The 20,058-nt window shown below is 47.4% G+C and overlaps 1 protein-coding gene across 1 annotated transcript in view; it reads right to left on the reverse strand.

Annotated features, from left to right (window-relative positions):
* Positions 1-418: 418 nt before the first annotated feature.
* SPRYD3 (SPRY domain containing 3) overlaps positions 419-20,058 on the reverse strand; it is a 686,433-nt gene continuing 666,793 nt past the window's right edge. Inside the window, exon 11 of the mRNA XM_078687310.1 lies at positions 419-543. Coding sequence (XP_078543436.1) covers positions 433-543 — 111 coding nt within the window. The 3' untranslated portion in view covers positions 419-432. The remainder of the gene's footprint in view (positions 544-20,058) is intronic.

The following is a 20,058-nucleotide window of genomic DNA, read 5'->3' on the forward strand; positions in this document are numbered from 1 at the left end:
AGTGAGGACCGGGCTGTTAACGCAGAAAAAATGTTATGGGAGACACCCTTTTTGAAGGAAATGGGAATGGGTTTGTGATCAACAAATATAAGAAAATCCCTTTTCCTGATTTTAACTAACAGATAAGACTATGTAAAATAGTCCCCCTGTTCAACCGTATTTTATGGTAACCTGTGAGTATAGTCAGTTCTTCGAGTCCCAAAACCACAAAATAACAAATTTAAAAATACATCATAGGTATGAACCATTCACTTTCGACACTTGGATATTATTGATTATAAGCAATTTGAGATATGCATCAGTAGTGGACAAAGAATAAAGTGAAAACATGTTTTGCGTTTTGTCTTTAGATTTTATTATGAAAAAGATCTGATATGTTTGTTCATCATTGTTACATAAAAAAAATCCCATACACTTTATTAAAACTTCACATTACATTTGTATTAAAAAACCATTGGTAAAAAAAGAAACTGTCGACGCGGCGTTTCGGGGAAAACGTTGGTCACCTTCTTCAGGACAATACTTTCTTATATTAAAAACAATCTATTTTAGGAAATATGTAAACAAAAAGAGTTTTTATTACAAAACATTCCTCCATTGTGCAAAACCTCTATTACATTTTTTCTTTCTATTAAGCATGTTGTGACCATGTGGTCATATATCTGTACATTTCTATTCGGTCTTTGCCATTTTCTTAGACTAGAGCATTCATGTTGTTAAAAAGATTTTTCATTAGTATTCAAAATTTATTACTCATACATCATGTTCTCAAAGTGCAAAACTAGCAGGCATTTTAGTAAGCATATACATGAGGGTTTCATGATTACATCTTCTACTATTTGTTATTTTGTGGACTCCTGATACTTGACACACTCTGTATGGAGCAAGAACTATATGATTCTTTACAAAGGATACTCACTAGTAAATTATGTGTTGCAGCTCGAATAAATTGGCTTTAAATTGTGGTACCGGAGACCTGTTTGGCTTCCAGCTGCTCAGTTGTACTGTAACATAAAAGGAATTGTATTGAACCGGGCTGTTAACAGACATAGGCGAGGGGCACATTTCACTCCTTCTAATGGTGATCCGTCAGAGAGCCTCGATACAGGTGAACATTTGGAAAAAGGACTTCGGCACTACTGGGGGGCTATTTCGCAAAGGCTCTTGATGGTCTAGCCCAACTAGTAATGTAAGGCTCACACTGCTCACAGTGCCAATATCGGCAACACTCCTCAGTCTCATTCAGCAACATACATAAATAACCACACAACAACTTGTTAGTGGAGAAAATTGCTGCAGGTTTATTTGCATAACAAATATGCCAACATGGTAGGTTATCTTACGGGCGATCCAAGGGCAGGCCAGCCCTTATGCCGCCTGCCCGCCTGATGAGCCAAATTACACCGTGGCCATCGGCAACCAGTGGTTACCAATTTTGGGAGGGGCCACCCCTCCCATCAGTGGACCGCCAGTCCACGCCCTTACTCACGCCCCCAAAAGGTGGGCGGAGCGTTCCAGGCAGCCCCTGGTTGCTCAGACCCACAACCGCCCATAGGACTAACGGGGCGCTGTCGTTCTTCCAGAGGACAGCGCTAAGACATCCCTGGGTATCCTTGGCTTAGCACCCTTATTCTGCTGCTGCATATAGTACCCTTCTGTACCTTGCAAACTCTGTACCACCCTCTAACTCCTCCTGCAAAGCAAAACAATAAGTTAGATTCTTCCCCCCCCACCACCCTTTGGCTGTCCGCAGGGTAAGCAGTAGGGCAGGAAACAGCGAGACGGGCAGTGGTCAAGAGGCTGCCCAGTGGGCGGGGAAAGGCATTTGTACCCTTGTCCCCCCCATGGCCGGAAGTGACGCGGCCAGCTGACCCCCTGGTCCCTAGCCCAGGGAGCCTAGTCTGCGGACTCTTGTGCGCTATTTCAGAGCTGTGGTGTTTCAGCAAATGTATGTGAATTGTGTGCTTTAAATTCACCTTATGATTCTAGTACACCCTTGAGTTTTCCTCGAAGAAGTCTGGCTCTCTCGCTTCACTCATTTGCAATAAATCAGGACAGGTATTACTCTCCACCAGTTTGTGGCTCATGTCAACAGCCTTATACAGGTGGTACCTAAAACAGATGTTTCCCTATGTTATGTCCTTATATCAGTCATTCAATTAATATGGAACTTCAGCGATGTCAAATATTGCAGTATCATCAGGGTCACTGCCATGTGATGTAACTTTTGGGAAGTGTCAGGGGTTATAGGTCATGTGATGTCACTTCCTTGATGTCCTTAAGGTCAAAGGGTGTGTGTCACTTCCGCTACCCCAGACATTTTGATGAATCGACGTCCATGGCGTTATCATCTGTGCTGGTTGTATTAGTTACTATTTAGTCATATAGTCATTTGAGTTCTTGTTGTTGGTAGTAGTGGTGCCTAGAGTATTATCATTAAAATGTTATTATGTCGCTGTTTGCCTTTAACGAGCTCTAAGATTATATCACCTTTCATTAGAACCTCTCGATCCCACCGAGCATTGGAAAGTTACGTTGTTTCATTAATTATTCTGGAGACCCGTGGGTGCACCAAGGGGAATTATTATCGATTTACTGTTTAAAACTTGCAATGGAATCTGGGGTTTGTAGGAGTGTCTCTGCTCGTGCAGGGGAACCAACACACTTGGAACCAGGCTCTCTGTTCTTGGACTGAAGGGCCTATCTTAGGGGTGAATTATAGGTTTAAAATGCAGTGACTTGGATGCAAGGCAAACCTCATATTTTGATGTGAAAGTTGCATGCACTATTTCACGCAGACTGCAATAGCAGCTCTGCAGACACAGTTTGCATAGACTCCCATGGGTGGCACAATATATGCTGCAGCCCATGGGAGACCCCTGGTGTACCAATGCCCTGGGTACCTCAGTACCATGTTCTAGGGACTTACAGGTGTACCCCAGTATGCCAATTGTGGGGTGTACAAAGAACTTAGAATCAAATTTAGAGGTGAGAACACTACCACTGAGGTCCTAGTTAGCAGGATCCCAGTGATTTACAGTCAAAACAGACACCAGGCAAAAAGTGGGGGTAATCTATGCCAGAAACATCCTACTTTCCTACACCTAGCTCCATTGCTAGGCACTGCAAGTGATCAGAAAGCGATTTTTTATTCTATTTTTTTTTCATTTTTTTTTTTCAATCTAGTCGCCAGGATCTTTGCCAGGATCTTAGGTTCAGCGTTCAAAAGAGAAATAGGACGGTATGACGCACACTTATCTCTGGGCTTTCCCTCCTTGTGAATCACCACAATGGTCGCTAAACGCTGATCACGAGGGAGAGAGCCACACTCTCTGGACTCCAGAAACATATCCCATAGGTAGAGGGCAACTCTATCGGGCCTCAATTTGTAAAGTTCGACAGGCAGACCATTGGGACCCAGCGCTTTCCCCGAACGGAGCGAACGAATCGCGATGGCCACCTCTTCAGCCGTTATTGTAGTGTCAATCAGCTCTCTCTCCTCGTCTGAGAGACGTGGCAAAGAGATATCCCGCAGTAAGAGGTGTGAGTCCTCCTCCGGCCTATCAGACACCGAGGAGTACACCATCTTGAAATAATCTGCAAACTGTCAAACGACCTCTACGGGGTCTGAAACCCGTGTACCATCCGCCGTCTCGATCTCGGGTACCACTCTGCTGGCCCTATCTTTCCTGTCCAGCCACGCGATTAATTTACCGGCTTTATCGCCGACATCATATAGACGACCCTGTTGCTCTCTACCCATGGCCCTAGCTGCGTCAGGGACCAACCTTCGATATTCAAGCTGCTTTAACCGTAGTACATGTGTCACAGCACCGGTGACCCCTCGCTCCAACTCAAATTCCAAATCAGAAATCTCCGTCTCAATTTTGATCACCTCCTCATCTCTCTGTTTCTTGACACCAGCTATCAATGACAGGGCCTGTCCCCTGAGGACCGTCTTAAAGGCCTCCCAGAGAGATACAACCGACGAGACTGAACCCTCATTCTCCAAGAAATATTGGTCGATAGATTTCACCAGGGCCGTGCGCGTTTTGGGGTTACGAAAATACCAGGGGTTAATCGGATCCACACGACCCTCCGTTTCAGAGCCCAGCTCCACCCTAAGCCACAACGGGGAATGGTCAGAGATACCACAGGCTAAATGTTTAACCTCGGCGACAGCGAGGGCCTGCCCCGCCGGTACTAAGAAATAATCAATCCTGGAGAGGCTGCCGTGGGCACCGGAAAGGAATGTATACTGACGCTGTGTGGGGTGCAACAGTCTCCAACAATCAATCAAACCCAAGGTGTCTAGGAAATCAGTCAGCCAGTTCTGCGTACTCCCAAGGTTTCTGGGCGGGTGCCGATCGACATGACCAGACACAACCGCATTGAAGTCACCACAATAAACAAAGGTCCCTCAGGAAGAGCCAGAAGAACCGGACCCAGATCTGTAAACGTGGTTGACTGGAGGCCAGGCGGAACATAGACAGAGACCAGGGAAATAGTCCGGCCCTCCCACCTACCCGTGAGGGCCACATAACGCCCTCTGTCATCACCTACAGTAGCGTCAATTTCTAATGGGAGAGAAGTCTTGATTAGGATACCAATTCCCCTGGAGGCAGAGGAGAATCCAGCATGTGCAACCAAACGGTATCCCCTCCTATTCATAGCACGACAGATGTTACCAATCAGGTGTGTCTCCTGAAGGAGAACTATATCGGGAGAGAGGCGTTTCAACAGCTGCAGAACAACACTGCGTTTTATGTGATCCCCAACCCATTCACATTACAACTCATCAATTTCAGTTCCCTACCCCCCATCCCGGAAAGGAAGAAGCTCCAACCCCTGGTAGAACACAGCACTACATTCAAAAAGGATATACATACGTTGCCTTGCAAAAAGAAACAAACAGTCCCCAACAAAACCCCCCAGCCTACCCAACAGGAACCCCGTTACAATACCCCCCACCCTGCACCCCTGCTGAATACAGAAAAACCACCCAAACGCACAGTGTGCCTGTGTGCCTGTCGCCCCCCCATCAAACTAAGCTACAAGAAGAGAAAACAGAGGAGGAAAGAGACCCATTATTGACCCTGCAACCCCCGAAATATAAAAAGCAAGTCAATCGTCAAAGATATCGAACCACAGTTTGAGGTCAACAAAAGACCCCAGGACACCATCCGCAGGAACCTATTCTCCTTCCGCCAGTCCTCCCTCCGCTCCGCCAGACTGGCTCTCAGGAGAAGACTGATTCGGTAGAGTGTCAAGCCAGTCAGCCGCGACATCTGGGCGATCGAAAAAATAAGTCCGGTCCACATGCTCAATTCTCAATTCTCAATTTGGCCGGAAACAGCATGGCGTACTTGAGGCCCATGTCCCGCAATCGTTGTTTCACACCCATGAAGCCAAGCCTTTGTCTCTGGACTGATTGCGTGAAGTCCGGAAAAAAGCTGATCGTGGTATTTTCAAACCGCGTAGGGCCATTAGTCCTTGAAGCCTGAAGCACAGCGTCTCTATCCCGAAAGTTGAGGATTCTAGCTATGATAGGGCGTGGAGGAGCTCCCTGCTTTGGACGGCCACCCGGGACCCTGTGGGCACGTTCAATAGTGAAGAATTTACTCAGTCCCTTGGGTGCAAGGTGGCGAATGATTAAGCCCTCCACGAAAAGGTCTGCCGCCGGATCCTCTGCTTTTCCCGGAACTCCTATAATGCGGACGTTGTTCCGGCGAGCCCTCCCTTCATAGTCCTCGAGACGGCGAATAATGATATCGCTGCTGTTCTTCAAGCGAGCGACGTCAGTCTGCAGTGCCGCAACATCGCTCGTGAGACTTAACTTCTTAATGTCCAAGGATTTAACTTTCTCATTAGTTTTGCCCAAATCCGCACGAATCAAATTCACATCAATTACCACGGTGTCAAGTTTATGGGCAAGGGCCTCAATTTGGTGTCCCAGTGAGGACTTGATGCCAACTATGGCGGCCATGACATCTTGTAGAGTCGGTTCGGTCAGCGATGGAGGTTGTTCCTTTGTAGTGGCCCCTCCGGGTGAACCCTTCATCTGGGTGTAGCGGTCCATATTATTAGATTGCATGGAGCCACCTCGGCGAGTAGTCTTGGATTTCAGCTTGTCCCCTTCAGGTTTCCCCGCCATTGATGGAGACGGGTCACCGCGACCCTGCGGCAGGAAAACTGCGACACCTGGTCCCGTCGAGCAAGAACAACCCCGCACTGTGGCACGGGTCAAAAGTTCTCGGTGGCTGGTGTGAACCGGTGGTGTGAACGTTACAGGCAGCCCAATCGTTCTCCGCGGACTCAGGGACAAGCTTAGTCACGATCGCCAGTCACCGTGGAATCAAAACCGAAAGTGAAACCAATCAGACCGGTCACATCTGCCCCTCGTAGGCCGCTGTTCAATTACAGTGCGGGCAGCAGGGCAACTCCACAGCCGGGTATCGCGGAGGGGCAGGCCGCAATCTTCAAGGTTGATTCTGATTGCAGCTTTTACCTCCGGCGTGGTTCGTCTTTACGCTGAACACAATGATGAGCAGGATATAAGACAGGATAATTGCGGGAGGTCGCGAGGGTCTCGGGAGCCCTAAGCTCACGCTGCGATCTTGGTTGCGCGCTAAGCTCCTCCTCTCCAGAAAGCGATTTTAAAGGTAAATCGTCACTACGAGGTACCCAGCTACATAATGGCTCCGCTGAAAATAATGGTATTTAGTTATCAAACACTTTGTCTTAATAAGTCCATGTTAGAATTGGGGATCTCCAGTTGGCGGCGGCTGGCACCGAGGTCCAAATAGGGATCCTTCTTCCTAAGTCAGAGTAAGGGGCTACACCCTTTGATAACCCCTGCTCAACCCTGTTGTAATGTTAAATATTGCAGGGATTTGTTAGCATGAGCTGAAAGCCATTTTGTATTTCTGGCAGCCATCTTGTTTGCCATGTGCTGCCACGTGCTCGCCAGGGGCTCTGTCCTCCATCAGTTTTGACTGCTCTTGTAATCTGCCTAGAAACTAAATATATTTAGCATCTTCCACCTTCGCACATGCTCAGAAGGGCCTAGCTAGTAGAATGCACCTGCTCTTCTTGTAGAACTGTCAGGCTATTTTTGCTGCTGTATGGAGAAGTAACTCTCGTCCCACTTTGTTGAGCAGGCAGATCTTGCATGCCCATATTAGTCAGTTTACATGCTTACATGTGCCAGGACTGCCCCTTGGTCTTATGCTGACTATGTAACCCTTGTGAGAAGTTGGCCTGGCATATGATGTTCACTATTCTAGTGAGCACCTTGCACCAGTCCAAACAACCCTTATGGTGATGGTTGTAAAGTCATCCTTATAGACCAGCTATCCTAGTGGTAGCATGGACAAAAGAAGTCTTAGGCTAAACTCAAGAGGGCATGTGAAGTCAGCTGTTTTACCATATGTATGCATATGCAAACCAAGTGAAAGGACACCACACAGGTTGTATATTCAAAATATATATGTATTTATTTCTAAAACAACCCTCTGTACTCTTTATGAGGACAGAAGCACAAGCGTATAACAAATAACTTAATATAGCATACAATAAGTTGCACAATATGGATAGGCCCTGGTGGCCCTTTAAACCATATACTAAAATAGTGGTATAAGTACCACGTCACGAACAACGGTAAGGCCTAGGGCCTTGGGAATCGCTGGGGCTACACTGGACTAACAGTAGTTAGGGAGCAGGAGGCCCACAGGATGCGGGTGCAGTTTCTACATGCACACGCGTGCACCTATAGAAGTCAAGGGGGGCGTAAAGTTAGAAAGTTAAAGAGTTAGGAGTCTTCCGACTGGACTAGAACTAAACCACTTGAAACTAGGACACTAGGAGTGTAAACCTCTACAGGAGCACCGCAGTACTCGCGTTACCTCACCCACAGGAAGCGGGTGCATAGGTGTTAAAGTGTGTCGGGTTTCGTCGTGGAGTTCTATGGAGCCTTGGAGAAAAGATGCTGCAGGCGACCAGGAGAGAAGAGTCCGGTTGGATCCAAGGGTGGATCGAGGATGAAGAGTACCTGAAAGCATAGGGGACAGAGTCTGGGTCACTAGCCAGTGACGAGGAAGGAACTAGGAAGGAACCGGGCGATGTCGGGATGCAATCAGGTGATGTCGTGAAGCTTGTCTCTGAAGCCACGTGGACCAGGAGGTGTCGACGATGACCAGGAGCTGGATATGGACTGTCCCACAAAGGCTCTCACTGTTGGCGGTGTTGGATCTTGATTCGGAGTCAACAGGCCTTGGCAAATGCAACCCACGCAGGAATCAAAGATGGCTTTTTTACTCAGGCCAGCAAGGACTGAGGGGCTTCTCCTTCACAGGGAAGCAAGGGCCAGTCTGGAGCAACCAGACCAGTAGTGTAGATTTAGGATTTCGTCGTCACAGAGGCCACTAGCCAACGGGCAATTGACCGGACAACGCGTCAAGCAGGAAAATGCAAAAGGGCCCCACGCAGCACTCCGTGAGTGTGGAGAGGTGATCTTCGGTGCAGTTGGTGCTCGGGGCTGGGGCTTCTCAATCCCCAATGCACAACTTCGAGGGTGCCTCAGAAGTTGCACGGAAAGCAATTCGCTGGCTTTCCAAGATGGCCGGTCCCACGTCTCGCGTCGCCTCCACGGGTCTCAGCTTTGCTGTGACTGTGGATCGGGTTGAAGGAAGTCAGGCTCTGTGTTCAAGCTCCGGCGGGAGCAACGACAAAGCAAACCGTTAAGCGCTTGATGGTGCCTGCTTGCACAGGGTGGTCACTCCTTGACCACAAGGGAGATTCTTCAGTCTTCTACGTCGAGTAGGATGTCGAAGGGTCCAGAGTTTCATATCAGAGTTTCAGTCAGGATTATCTAAAGTCTAAGGACACAGCTCCTACTTATATACCAAATCTAGGGGCTGGATTACCTGCTAGGTCCCTCCTATGGGTGGGACCCAAGAAGGGGGTGGTTACACCCCTTTCCCTTTGTCCAGTTTCGCGCCAGAGCTGGGGCTGGAGTGCCCCAGCACCGGTTTGAACTGGAATATGCATGGGACACCTTGTGTGCCCCAGGCAGTGTCTCGTTTCATTCAGCCCTCCCTGCCCCAATCCACTATCTCCTGTCTGGGGTGGTGCTAGCGCCTCCCTGTGACAGGAGACCTATTGTCCAATCCTTCCTCGCTGGAAGGACTCCCAGCAGCAGGAGGTCAGACTTGTGTCTGTGGCAGCAGCGGTAAATGGTCTAAATATCGATTCCAAAATATCGAGTAACCTAAATATCGAGTCCAAAATATAGAATGGACAAAATATCGACTGGACAGAATATAGACATCCAAAATATCGTTTTGAAGGTAAGTACTGTAATATCGAATTTAAAAATATAGACAGTCAAAATATCGAAGTACATAATATAGGTGATTAAAAATATCTACTTTTTAATAATATCGAATTTTTTAAAGTGTTTTATATGTTAGTTTATGTGGGAAAAGTGTATATTTATTTGTAATTTATTGTAAGTAATTCATTTTATGTTATTTAATTTTTGCGTAATTTAATTCTGTAGCGGGTTTTGGGTTTATAGGGGAATAGGGTGGGAAGTAATATAATTATAATTAATTAAATATGTTAATTATTTAATTGGTATTTATTTTGAATAAATTGTTAATTAATTAATAATTGATAATTAATTAATTGTTAATTGATAATTAATTTTTAGTAATTGATTATTGATAATTATGTGAATAATATTATTTTAATTTCTGTAGCGGGTTGTGGGTTTATAGGGGAATAGGGTGGGAAGTAATTTAATTATAATTAATTAAACATGTTAATTAATTAATTGGTATTTATTTTGAATACATTTTCAATTAATTTTTAATTGGTAATCAATGAATTGTTAATTGATAATTAATGTTTATTAATTGATTAATTGATAATTATGTGAATAATATTATTTAATTTTTAGTAGCTGGTTGTGGGTTTATAGGGGAATAGGGTGGGAAGTAATTTAATATAATTAATTAAACATGTTAATTAATTAATTGGTATTTTTTTAGAATAAATTGTTAATGAATTTTTAATTGGTAATTAATTCTTAATTAGTAATTAAAATTTATTAATTGATTGATTTATAATTATGTGATTTATATTAATTTATTTTCACTAGAGTGGGGATATTAAAATGTACCCCTACGCTATCCAACGGTTTCCCTACTGTTGCACTCACTGGAGTGGGAATAGTAATTTTTACCCCTACGCTATCCAACGCTTTCCCTACTGTTGCACTCACTGGAGTGGGAATAGTAATTTTTACCCCTACGCTATCCAACGCTTTCCCTACTGTTGCACTCACTGGAGTGGGAATAGTAATTTTTACCCCTACGCTATCCAACGCTTTCCCTACTGTTGCACTCACTGGAGTGGGAATAGTAATTTTTACCCCTACGCTATCCAACGCTTTCCCTACTGTTGCACTTACTGGAGTTGGAATAGTAATTTTTACCCCTACGCCATCCAACGCTTTCCCTACTGTTGCACTCTCTGGAGTGGGAATAGTAATTTTTACCCCTACGCTATCCAACGCTTTCCCTACTGTTGCACTCACTGGAGTTGGAATAGTAATTTTTACCCCTATGCCAGCCATCCAAGGCTTTCCCTACTGTTGCACTCTCTGGAGTTGGAATAGTAATTTTGACCCCTACACCATCCAACGCTTTCCCTACTGTTGCACTCTCTGGAGTGGGAATAGTAATTTTTACCCCTACGCTATCCAACGATTTCCCTACTGTTGCACTCGCTGGAGTGGGAATAGTAATTTTTACCCCTACGCTATCCAACACTTTCCCTACTGTTGCACTCTCTGGAGTGGGAATAGTAATTTTTACCCCTACGCTATCCAACGCTTTCCCTACTGTTGCACTCGCTGGAGTGGGAATAGTAATTTTTACCCCTACGCTATCCAACGCCTTCCCTACTGTTGCACTCTCTGGAGTTGGAATAGTAATTTTTACCCCTACGCCATCCAACGCTTTCCCTACTGTTGCACTCTCTGGAGTGGGAATAGTAATTTTTACCCCTACGCTATCCAACGCTTTCCCTACTGTTGCACTCACTGGAGTTGGAATAGTAATTTTTACCCCTACGCCATCCAACGCTTTCCCTACTGTTGCACTCTCTGGAGTGGGAATAGTAATTTTTACCCCTACGCTATCCAGCGCTTTCCCTACTGTTGCACTCACTGGAGTTGGAATAGTAATTTTTACCCCTACGCCATCCAACGCTTTCCCTACTGTTGCACTCTCTGGAGTTGGAATAGTAATTTTTACCCCTACGCCATCCAACGCTTTCCCTACTGTTGCTCTCTCTGGAGTGGGAATAGTAATTTTTACCCCTACGCTATCCAACGCTTTCCCTACTGTTGCACTCACTGGAGTGGGAATAGTAATTTTTACCCCTACGCTATCCAACTCCTTCCCTACTGTTGCACTCTCTGGAGTTGGAATAGTAATTTTTACCCCTACGCTATCCAACGCTTTCCCTACTGTTGCACTCGCTGGAGTGGGAATAGTAATTTTTACCCCTACGCTATCCAACACTTTCCCTACTGTTGCACTCTCTAGAGTGGGAATAGTAATTTTTACCCCTACGCTATCCAACGCTTTCCCTACTGTTGCACTCACTGGCGAGGGGGTAGTATTCCAAAGCGTATGACACCTTACATGACATGAAACTAACTATATTTAGCATCTTCCACCTTCACACATGCTCAGAAGAGCTTAGCTAGTAGAATGCACCTGCTCTTCTTCTAGAACTGTGGGGCTATTTTTGTTGCTGTATGGAGAAGTAACTCTCCTCCCACTTTGTTGAGCATGCAGATCTTGCATGCCCATATTAGTCATTTTGCATGCTTACCACTGTTCCCTCTAGGGTGCGCGGGTGCACCTCCCCTGACGTCAGCGCGCACCACCTCACGTGGAGCGCGCACACAGGACGTCGCTAGAGAGAGTCGCACCGCCTGGCGCTTTAAAGAGGCGAGCAGCGCGAACATGAGGCACTTTTCCTGGCTGTGGCGGCGGAGCGGGCGTGAGGAGTGTAGGTAAGGAGTCGGGGGGAGGGCTGGTGGGGCTTGTGGCGCTTGCGGCTATGTGGGAGCGCGGGGCAGACTGTGGCCTTTTGTTTAAGTATTGCTGTTATTCAGAGCCCGTGAAGGGCCTCTGATTAACAGCAATACTTAAACAAAAGGACACAGTGGGCAGTCAAGGGGGCGAGGCCGCAGGGGGCACAGCGGCTGGGGAAACGAGCGGAACAGAAGGCAAAAGGGGCACAAAAACAAGGAAAAAAACGAGTGGCACAGAGGGAAGAAAGGCACAAAAAAACGAGTGGAACAGAGGGCAGAAGGGCACAAAAAACGAGGGGAAAACAAAGTGGAACAGAAGGCAGAAAGGCACAAAATATGAGTGGAACAGAGAGCAGAAGGGCACCAGAAACGAGTGGAACAGAGGGCAGAAGGGCACAAAAAACGAGTGGCACAGAGGGCAGAAGGGCACAAAAAATGAGGGGAAATCGAAGTGGAACAGAGGGCAGAAAGGCACAAAAAACGAGTGGAACAGAGGACTGAAAGGCACAATAATCGAGTGGAACAGAGGGCAGAAAGGCACAAAAATCGAGTGCAACAGAGAGCAGAAGGGCACAAAAAACTAGGGGAAAATGAAGTGGAACAGAGGGCAGAAGGGCACAAAAAACGAGGGGAAAACTAAGTGGAACAGAGGGCAGAAAGGCACAAAAAATGAGGGAAAAATGAGTGGCACAGGGGGCAGAAAGGCACAAAATACGAGTGGAACAGAGGGCAGAAGGGCACACAAAACGAGTGGAACAGAGGGCAGAAGGGCACAAAAAATGAGGGGAAAATGAACTGGAACAGAGGGCAGAAAGGCACAAAAAACGAGTGGAATAGAGGGCAGAAGGGCACAAAAAACAAGTGGAACAGAGGGCAGAAGGGCAAAAAAAAACAACGGGAAAACGAAGTGGAACAGAGGGCAGAAAGGCACAAAAAACATGGGAAAACGAATGGCACAGAGGGCAGAAAGGCATAAAAAACAAGTAGAACAGAGGGCAGAAAGGCACAAAAAATGAGTGGAACAGAGGGCAGAAGGGCACAAAAAACGAGGGGAAAACGAGTGGAACCGAGGGCAGAATGGCACAACAAATGAGTGGAACAGAGGGCAGAAGGGCACAAAAAATGAGAGGAAAACAAAGTGGAACAGAGGGCAGAAAGGCACAAAAAACGAGTGGAACAGAGGGCAGAAAGGCACAAAAATGAGTGGCACAGAGGGCAGACGGCCACACAAAGCTAATGGCACACAGGCCAAATACAGAATACAGAAATATAGGGGCAGCTAAGAACAGAAGGCAGAACGGGCAGAGAGGCACGGGGCAGTGAGGGGAACAGAAGGGAAAACTGGGTAGAGACAAGGGCAGCGAGGAGTACAGAAGGAAAGACCGGAAAGAGAGAGCACGGGGACAGCGAGGGGAACAGAGGGAAGAAAAAGGGGCACGGACCACGTACAGGCAGCGGGGAAGACAGACAACAGCAGTCAGAGACACAACAATGAAAATACAGGCAATACAATACATTTGCAAACTGCCCTTAAGACCCTTATTGTGGCTCTGGATGTGTGAAAATGCACCATCTTTTCACTTTTTAAAGTAAACGTTTTGAGTGCCATTTGGTGCCGCAGACACGTGCAGCTTGGTTCCTGGCGCACATAGCCATGGTTGCAGCGCACAGAGACCCTCCACTGCCGCACACAGAGGAAAAAAATTAGAGGGAACATTGATGCTTACATGTGCCAGGACTGCCCCTTGGTCTTAAGCTGACTATGTAACCCTAAACATATATAAGGCCTCTGTTTTCTGTACTCCTCAGACTGCCTCATTCAGTTGCTAAGGCTTCTGTGTGACGTAGTCTCCCTCATTTGAGGTTAATAAAGATGTTACTTTTATATTTCAGCTTCTGTGCCAATTTCTTCTTTGTTGGTTTAAAAGGACCAAGTATCAGTGGGACCCCTGAGAATGTTTCTATTTTCTACAGTAACGTAGCACGAGCAGACAGGCCTATCTCAGAGGCAAGGCAATGTGTGAAGCATTTATGACCATACACAATAACGCAGGGAAGACGCTACGAACAGACCCCACAAGTAGTTATAGAAGAATAGTTATCTTTATATATACTGAACAAGGGGCAAAAAAGCGCTCAAGGAGCCACAATGCACATTATTACAGATTCACTTCAAAAGCAATAACGGCACTCAAAAAGCGTGTGGAACGTACTTAGTTCGAGGCCGGGGTCCACGCGACCCGGTGGTGCACAATGTATCTGAGATTTAAAGGGGCTCAGCACGCAGCCTCACAAGGAAGCCGCAGTGATGACAGGGCCTCAGCTCCCAGCTGTAGCGGTCCGCGACGTGCACTCACGATAATCATGGGACGGGGTATAAAGGCGGGCACCCAGCGGCACACACAGGTGGTAACAAGATCTTCGAAGTGGGGAGTAGTGCGGGCACTCAGCGGCACAGCTCCTCAGCTGCAGCGGCCCACTATAGCAATGATTCTCGTAGGAAGGCCAATGCGGGCCCTCAGAGGCACAGCTCCTCAGTTGCAGCGGCCCACAATAGCAATGATTCTCATAGGACGGCAAATGTGGGCACTCAGTGGCACAACTCCTCAGCTGCAGAGGCCCACAATAGCGATGATTCTCATAGGATGGCAAATGCGGGCTCTCAGCAGCAACAGCTCCTCAGCTGCGGCAACACACAATAGCGATAACGATGACTTTGGTAACACAGGCAAATGCGGGCTCTCAGCTGCAACAGCTCCTCTGCTGCAGCGGCCCACAATAGCGATGTCGATGACTTTGGTATCACAGGCAAATGCGGGCTCTCAGCAGCAACAGCATCTCAGCTGCATTGGCCCACAATAGCGATGCGATGACTTTCAGCCTGCGTTCCCTGCAGTAGAATCAGAGGCTCCGGAATTCTCAACAGAGCCCTGACCTGCGAGTAGAATCCCACTCAAATAGGAATCCGGACGGCTGATGGGTGAATTCTAATATCCCGGAGACTTCGGCAGGGGGTAAGCTCAAATCAGGCCCTACGGTAGTTGCTTCAGCAGGAAAGATGAAAGTTTCAGAATCCTTTCCCTCTAGTTACATAGACAGAGGTTTGTCTTGACATCCAGAAGTAACACACCGTCTAGGGGTCTTGGCACAGATCTTTATACCCCAAAAGTCTTTGCTCTCAAAAAGTCACAAATTACTGAACCCAGCCAGGACCAGTTTGGTGTCGTCCTGGAGCACTTTGTTTACAAGGCTGCATCCTGCCTTTGAGGAAGAGGGGTCTGCCATCAGACGCACAGTGGGAGGTGGAGCCATCATTCACCTTGCCAGGCACAGCCCTGCTCAGATCAAAGGGTCACCCCTCCCCATACTTTACTGCTGATCTCTCTATTCAATCCAGGTCTGGCTCAGCCTGCCCTGACCCTCCAAAACCATACAGCCAATACACATAACAGCAGAGCACACTGGAAGATTTAGGCAAGAAAATACCTACTTCTTAAAAGTGGTGTTTCGATCACAGAATATAAAACTAATCATCACTAAAAGATGCACTTTCATATTTGGAGCTCAGGCATACCAAATTTGACTTTACTATCATGTTCCTTGGCTCAACTAGGATTATACCAATTCATACAGTCAATTTACAATAGGGAGCATTCGCGCTGTGGGAGTGAATGGCAGTGGCACAGCACCCAAAGCGTCTTAACACCAGCAAACACAGAGGAGACAAAAGCGAAAAATGGAAGGGAGACCCACGCCAATGGTGCCAGGTCTAACAGTCCATATGAAGCCAGTATCAGATTTATGAAGACATGCACCCAGAGGGCACCTCTAAGCTACCCCCTGTAAATCTACTACTCAAATAGTGTGTTGGCCGACTGGTATCTTCCTGTCTGCCAGCACAGACTAGTTTCTGACCCCCTGCAAGGGAGAACCCACGCACTCAGAGGTCAGGAACAATGCCTGCTCGGCAGAAGGTGTTCCCACTTCCTCTAGCAGGATAGGTAGTGAATTAACATCTCAAGGCTGAGGCTTCAAAGTATCTACCGCCTCCAATTTGTGCCCCCCAGCTTTACCCCAGACGTAGGCAATGCTACCCCCTGTCCCGGGGCCCATTTGAAACCAGAGCAGGTGGGAAATTAAATATTCATGAGGCGTTTCACTAACAGGCTAATCACACCCCTAAGGTGGTCTACCTGAAGGGAACAGCCAAAGAAAGGTTTTACTGCCTTGATTTTTGGTGAAATAGCGCCTTCTGGGTAAGAATAATGCCCACTCCTTACAGAAAGTGGTCATATAGGGGGTGTGGTCAACCTAGTGGCAGGGAGCCCATTGGCTACTACCATATACATCCCTAAACACCCATAAAATGAGCATTTATGGGTCCCTCCGACACCAGGTCCTCAGATCTGATTTCCTGGGAACAGAATACGGCAAAGAAAAAAGGACAAAAAAAGAGACACCGCAAGAACTAAGGACCTGCACTGAAACTGGCTCCAAAACCAGCCTGGCTGCTTGCTCCTTGACAATTGCAAAGACTCCGCCTCATCCTGCAGCTGTGCATCATCCCCAACACTTTGAAGACTGTGTCCAGAACATATACAACCAGTGAACTTCTCCCTTGGGTAGGAGGAGCAACCCACCCTGCAAAGGGCTTGAAGAGTCTGAAACACAGTCGGGTTTAGCTTCCAGAGGCTGGAGTTGTGCCAGTGACGCAAGTGCTAATCTGCAATCTGATTGGCCTTTGACTTCGCACCGCCTAAATGACTGAAATAGCAGACAGCTGCCACATTGTCCATTTCGAGCAGGACGCAGCATTGAACTCTGTCCTTGTCCAGCATTTCACTGCCAAGGACCCCGCCAATAACTCTAGACAGTTAATGTGAAGGCCTTATTCTACTGAGGACCACTTTCCTCCTGGAGATAGCCCCGCAACGAGCTCCCCAACCAGAGTCACTGGCATCAGAATCAATCACCATGTCGGTTTAAGAATCAAAAATGGTGCGACATTCCACGTCTTCGTATGGGAAATCTATCACCTCAGTTCCGTCTTTGCCTCCTCGGACAGAGGAACAAATTGTGAGTACATGAGGCCTTTGGCTAAGTATGAAGCCTTGAGGTGTTAAAGTGCCCGGTAATGTAAGGGGACCTGGGAAGATGTCCGGTACTGACGACGAGAGAAGGCCCACCAGTCTGGCCAGGTGGTGTGGTGAGACTGTGGTCTTGGGCGAGGTTTGCCTGCGCTCGTGTCTGATCTTGGAGAGTTTGCAAGATGCTAGGCTTAAGGTAGCTGTGACCGAATCCACCATAAAGCCCAAGAACTGAATCTTCCGAGAGGGAATGAAGTTTGACTTTAATTTGTTGATCACAAAGCCCAGAGACTCTAGTAAACGTAACACCCGTTGAATGTGAGAGAGTAAGCATTGAGGGCACTGGTTCATGAGGAGTATGTCGTCCAAATAGACTGAGTTGAAACCACCCGCTCTCTGGTGTTGCACCATGGGTTTCACCACCTTTTTGAAGCACCACGGAGTAGCGGATAGACCGAAAGGAAGGGAAGACCTTAGGAGGTGGATACCCTCCATCTTGATAGATCAGCCACTCGTTGAACTCTTGGAGGCTTATTAGTGGACGATACCCCAGTCGCTCTTCTCAATCAGGAAAATGTTGCTGAGGAAACACCTGGGGTGGAGGGTAGAATTCACCACCACCCCTTTTGTCAACAGGTCAGAAGTTTCTCTATCTATCAGTTCCATCTGTTCCAAGGAAAAAGTGAGGAGTTTGGGGTGTGACTCTTGGGTCAGCCGAAGAACTCTATTTGGAAACCTCCGATCGCCTATAGGACTCAAGCGTCTGAGGTCAACGAGGCCCAGTTGCCCACAAAGAGCTGTAGTGTGCTCCCAATTTTGATACCCATCGAGCTCGGAACGCTCACCTTGTTTGTTATTGTAGGACCCACTGCCTCTTCCTCTACCAACTTATCGACGCAGATATGATTTTCTGAGGTAGAAATTCCCAAACTTGGCTGGGTCCTGCCACTGTCCTCTGGGAGTCTGCACTCTTGTAGGGGGCTTGGTGTTAAGAATGGCCGGTAGAGCGCCCCCGGCCATGACCGGCTGTGCCAAAAACACAAGGAGTAAAAATACACTTGATTGATGATTGAGCCTTGTCAAGGGAATTAAATGTATTTACAAATTTCCCTAAGTCTTTCATAAAGGGCCCCCAAAAGGTTGCCCTCCACAATCTCTCAGTGGAGATTGCGGAATTAGCATTCCCCAGAAATAATATTGCCCTTTGTGCCCACTTGGAAAGCGCCTCAGGAAAAATCAGTGCGACCAAAGTCTTGGCGTTTTTCACCATGTCCAGAATCTTAGCTAAGGGACCAGCGGTGTCTAATAACTTATCTTGGCACAATCGATCGATCGATTCCTTTGTTGGAATCTCGAACAAACAGCCAGGAAGGTGGCCATCTTTGCATCCACCTGCATCAGGGTGGTCCATTCTGCCGATCTGGGGGTGCAGCAAGTCATCTGGATTCAACATGTCTGTCCCCTGGTCCTGGGGATCAGATACTGGGCCCGTCGGTGACAGGTGCCAGAGTCTGCCTGAGTCCTCGTCTCAGTCTGAGGTTTGATGAGACTCATCTGGGTCCCAGTAGGTGGAGTGACGAGACTTCGGATGGTCCCCCCAGATCCTTCACGGGGGGGTATACTATATCTACAGCAAAGGGTGATTACACCACCTTGCCCCAGCTGTGTTACCAGCCAGTTGTGTCTGTTTAGATGGCCAGCCAGGGGTGGCATAATACATGCTGCAGCCCCTGGTAGGCCTTGGGTGCACTTATGCCCTGGGTACCTATGGTACACTGTACAAGGACTTATAAGAGTGACCCAGTACCAATTGGTAAATGCACCTAAAGTACATGTGTGTCAATTTAGAGAGAGAACAGCGAGGCTGTGGGTCTGATTAGCAGGCCCACAGCCAGGGAAAGTCGTAAACCAGTGAAGCAAAAAGCAAAAATCTGGGGTGACCATAGGATTGCAGACCCTACTCTCCTACATAACCCCCCCCCCCCCCAAACCTAGGGAAATTAAACTAACCTTGACCAGGTGAGTCTTCCTGTTCTAAGTGGAAATACCTGGAGAGCCCATCTGCATTGCCATGGTCAGTACCAGGTCTGTGTTCCACTGTAAAGTCCATCCCCTGTAGGGAAATGGACCACCTAAGAAGTTTGGGGTTTTCACCCTTCATTTGATTTAGCCACAAGAGGGGCGTATGGTCTGTCTGAATCTTGAAGTGAGTTCCAAACAAGTATGGCCTCAACTTGTTCAGGGCCCAGACCACAGCAAAGGCCTCCCTCTCAATAGCTGACCAACGTTTCTCTCTAGGGGTCAGCTTTCTACTTATAAAAGCAATGTGCTGGTCATGACCATCAATATTCAGTTGAGATAGAACAGCTCCCACACCCAACTCAGTAGCATCTGTTTGGACAATGAAGGTTTTGGAGTAGTCAGGACTCTTGAGAATAGGTGCAGTACACATGGCCTGCTTCAGGTCATCGAATGCCTTTTGACAGCTAACTGTCCACTGAACTTTCTTTGGCATTTTCTTGCTTGTCAGGTCATTAAGTGGTGTCACAATGGGCCCATAATTTTGACAAACTTCCTATAGTAACCAGACAGGCCCAAGAAAGCTCTGACCTGTGTCTGGGTGGTTGGAGGAGCCCAGTCCTTTATGGCCTGTATCTTGCTCTCCAATGGTTGAACCTGGCCTCCACCTACAAGGTGGCCCAGGTACACAACCTGTCTCTGCCTTATCTGGCACTTGGTGGCCTTGATAGTGAGGCCTGCCTTCTGCAGGGCCTCCAAAACTTTCCTCAGATGGATTAGGTGATCCTCCCAGGTGGAGCTGAAGACAGCAATATCATCTGGATATGCTACACAAAAGTC

Source organism: Lissotriton helveticus, chromosome 1_1 (assembly GCF_964261635.1).
Source record: "Lissotriton helveticus chromosome 1_1, aLisHel1.1, whole genome shotgun sequence".
Taxonomy (NCBI): domain Eukaryota; kingdom Metazoa; phylum Chordata; class Amphibia; order Caudata; family Salamandridae; genus Lissotriton; species Lissotriton helveticus.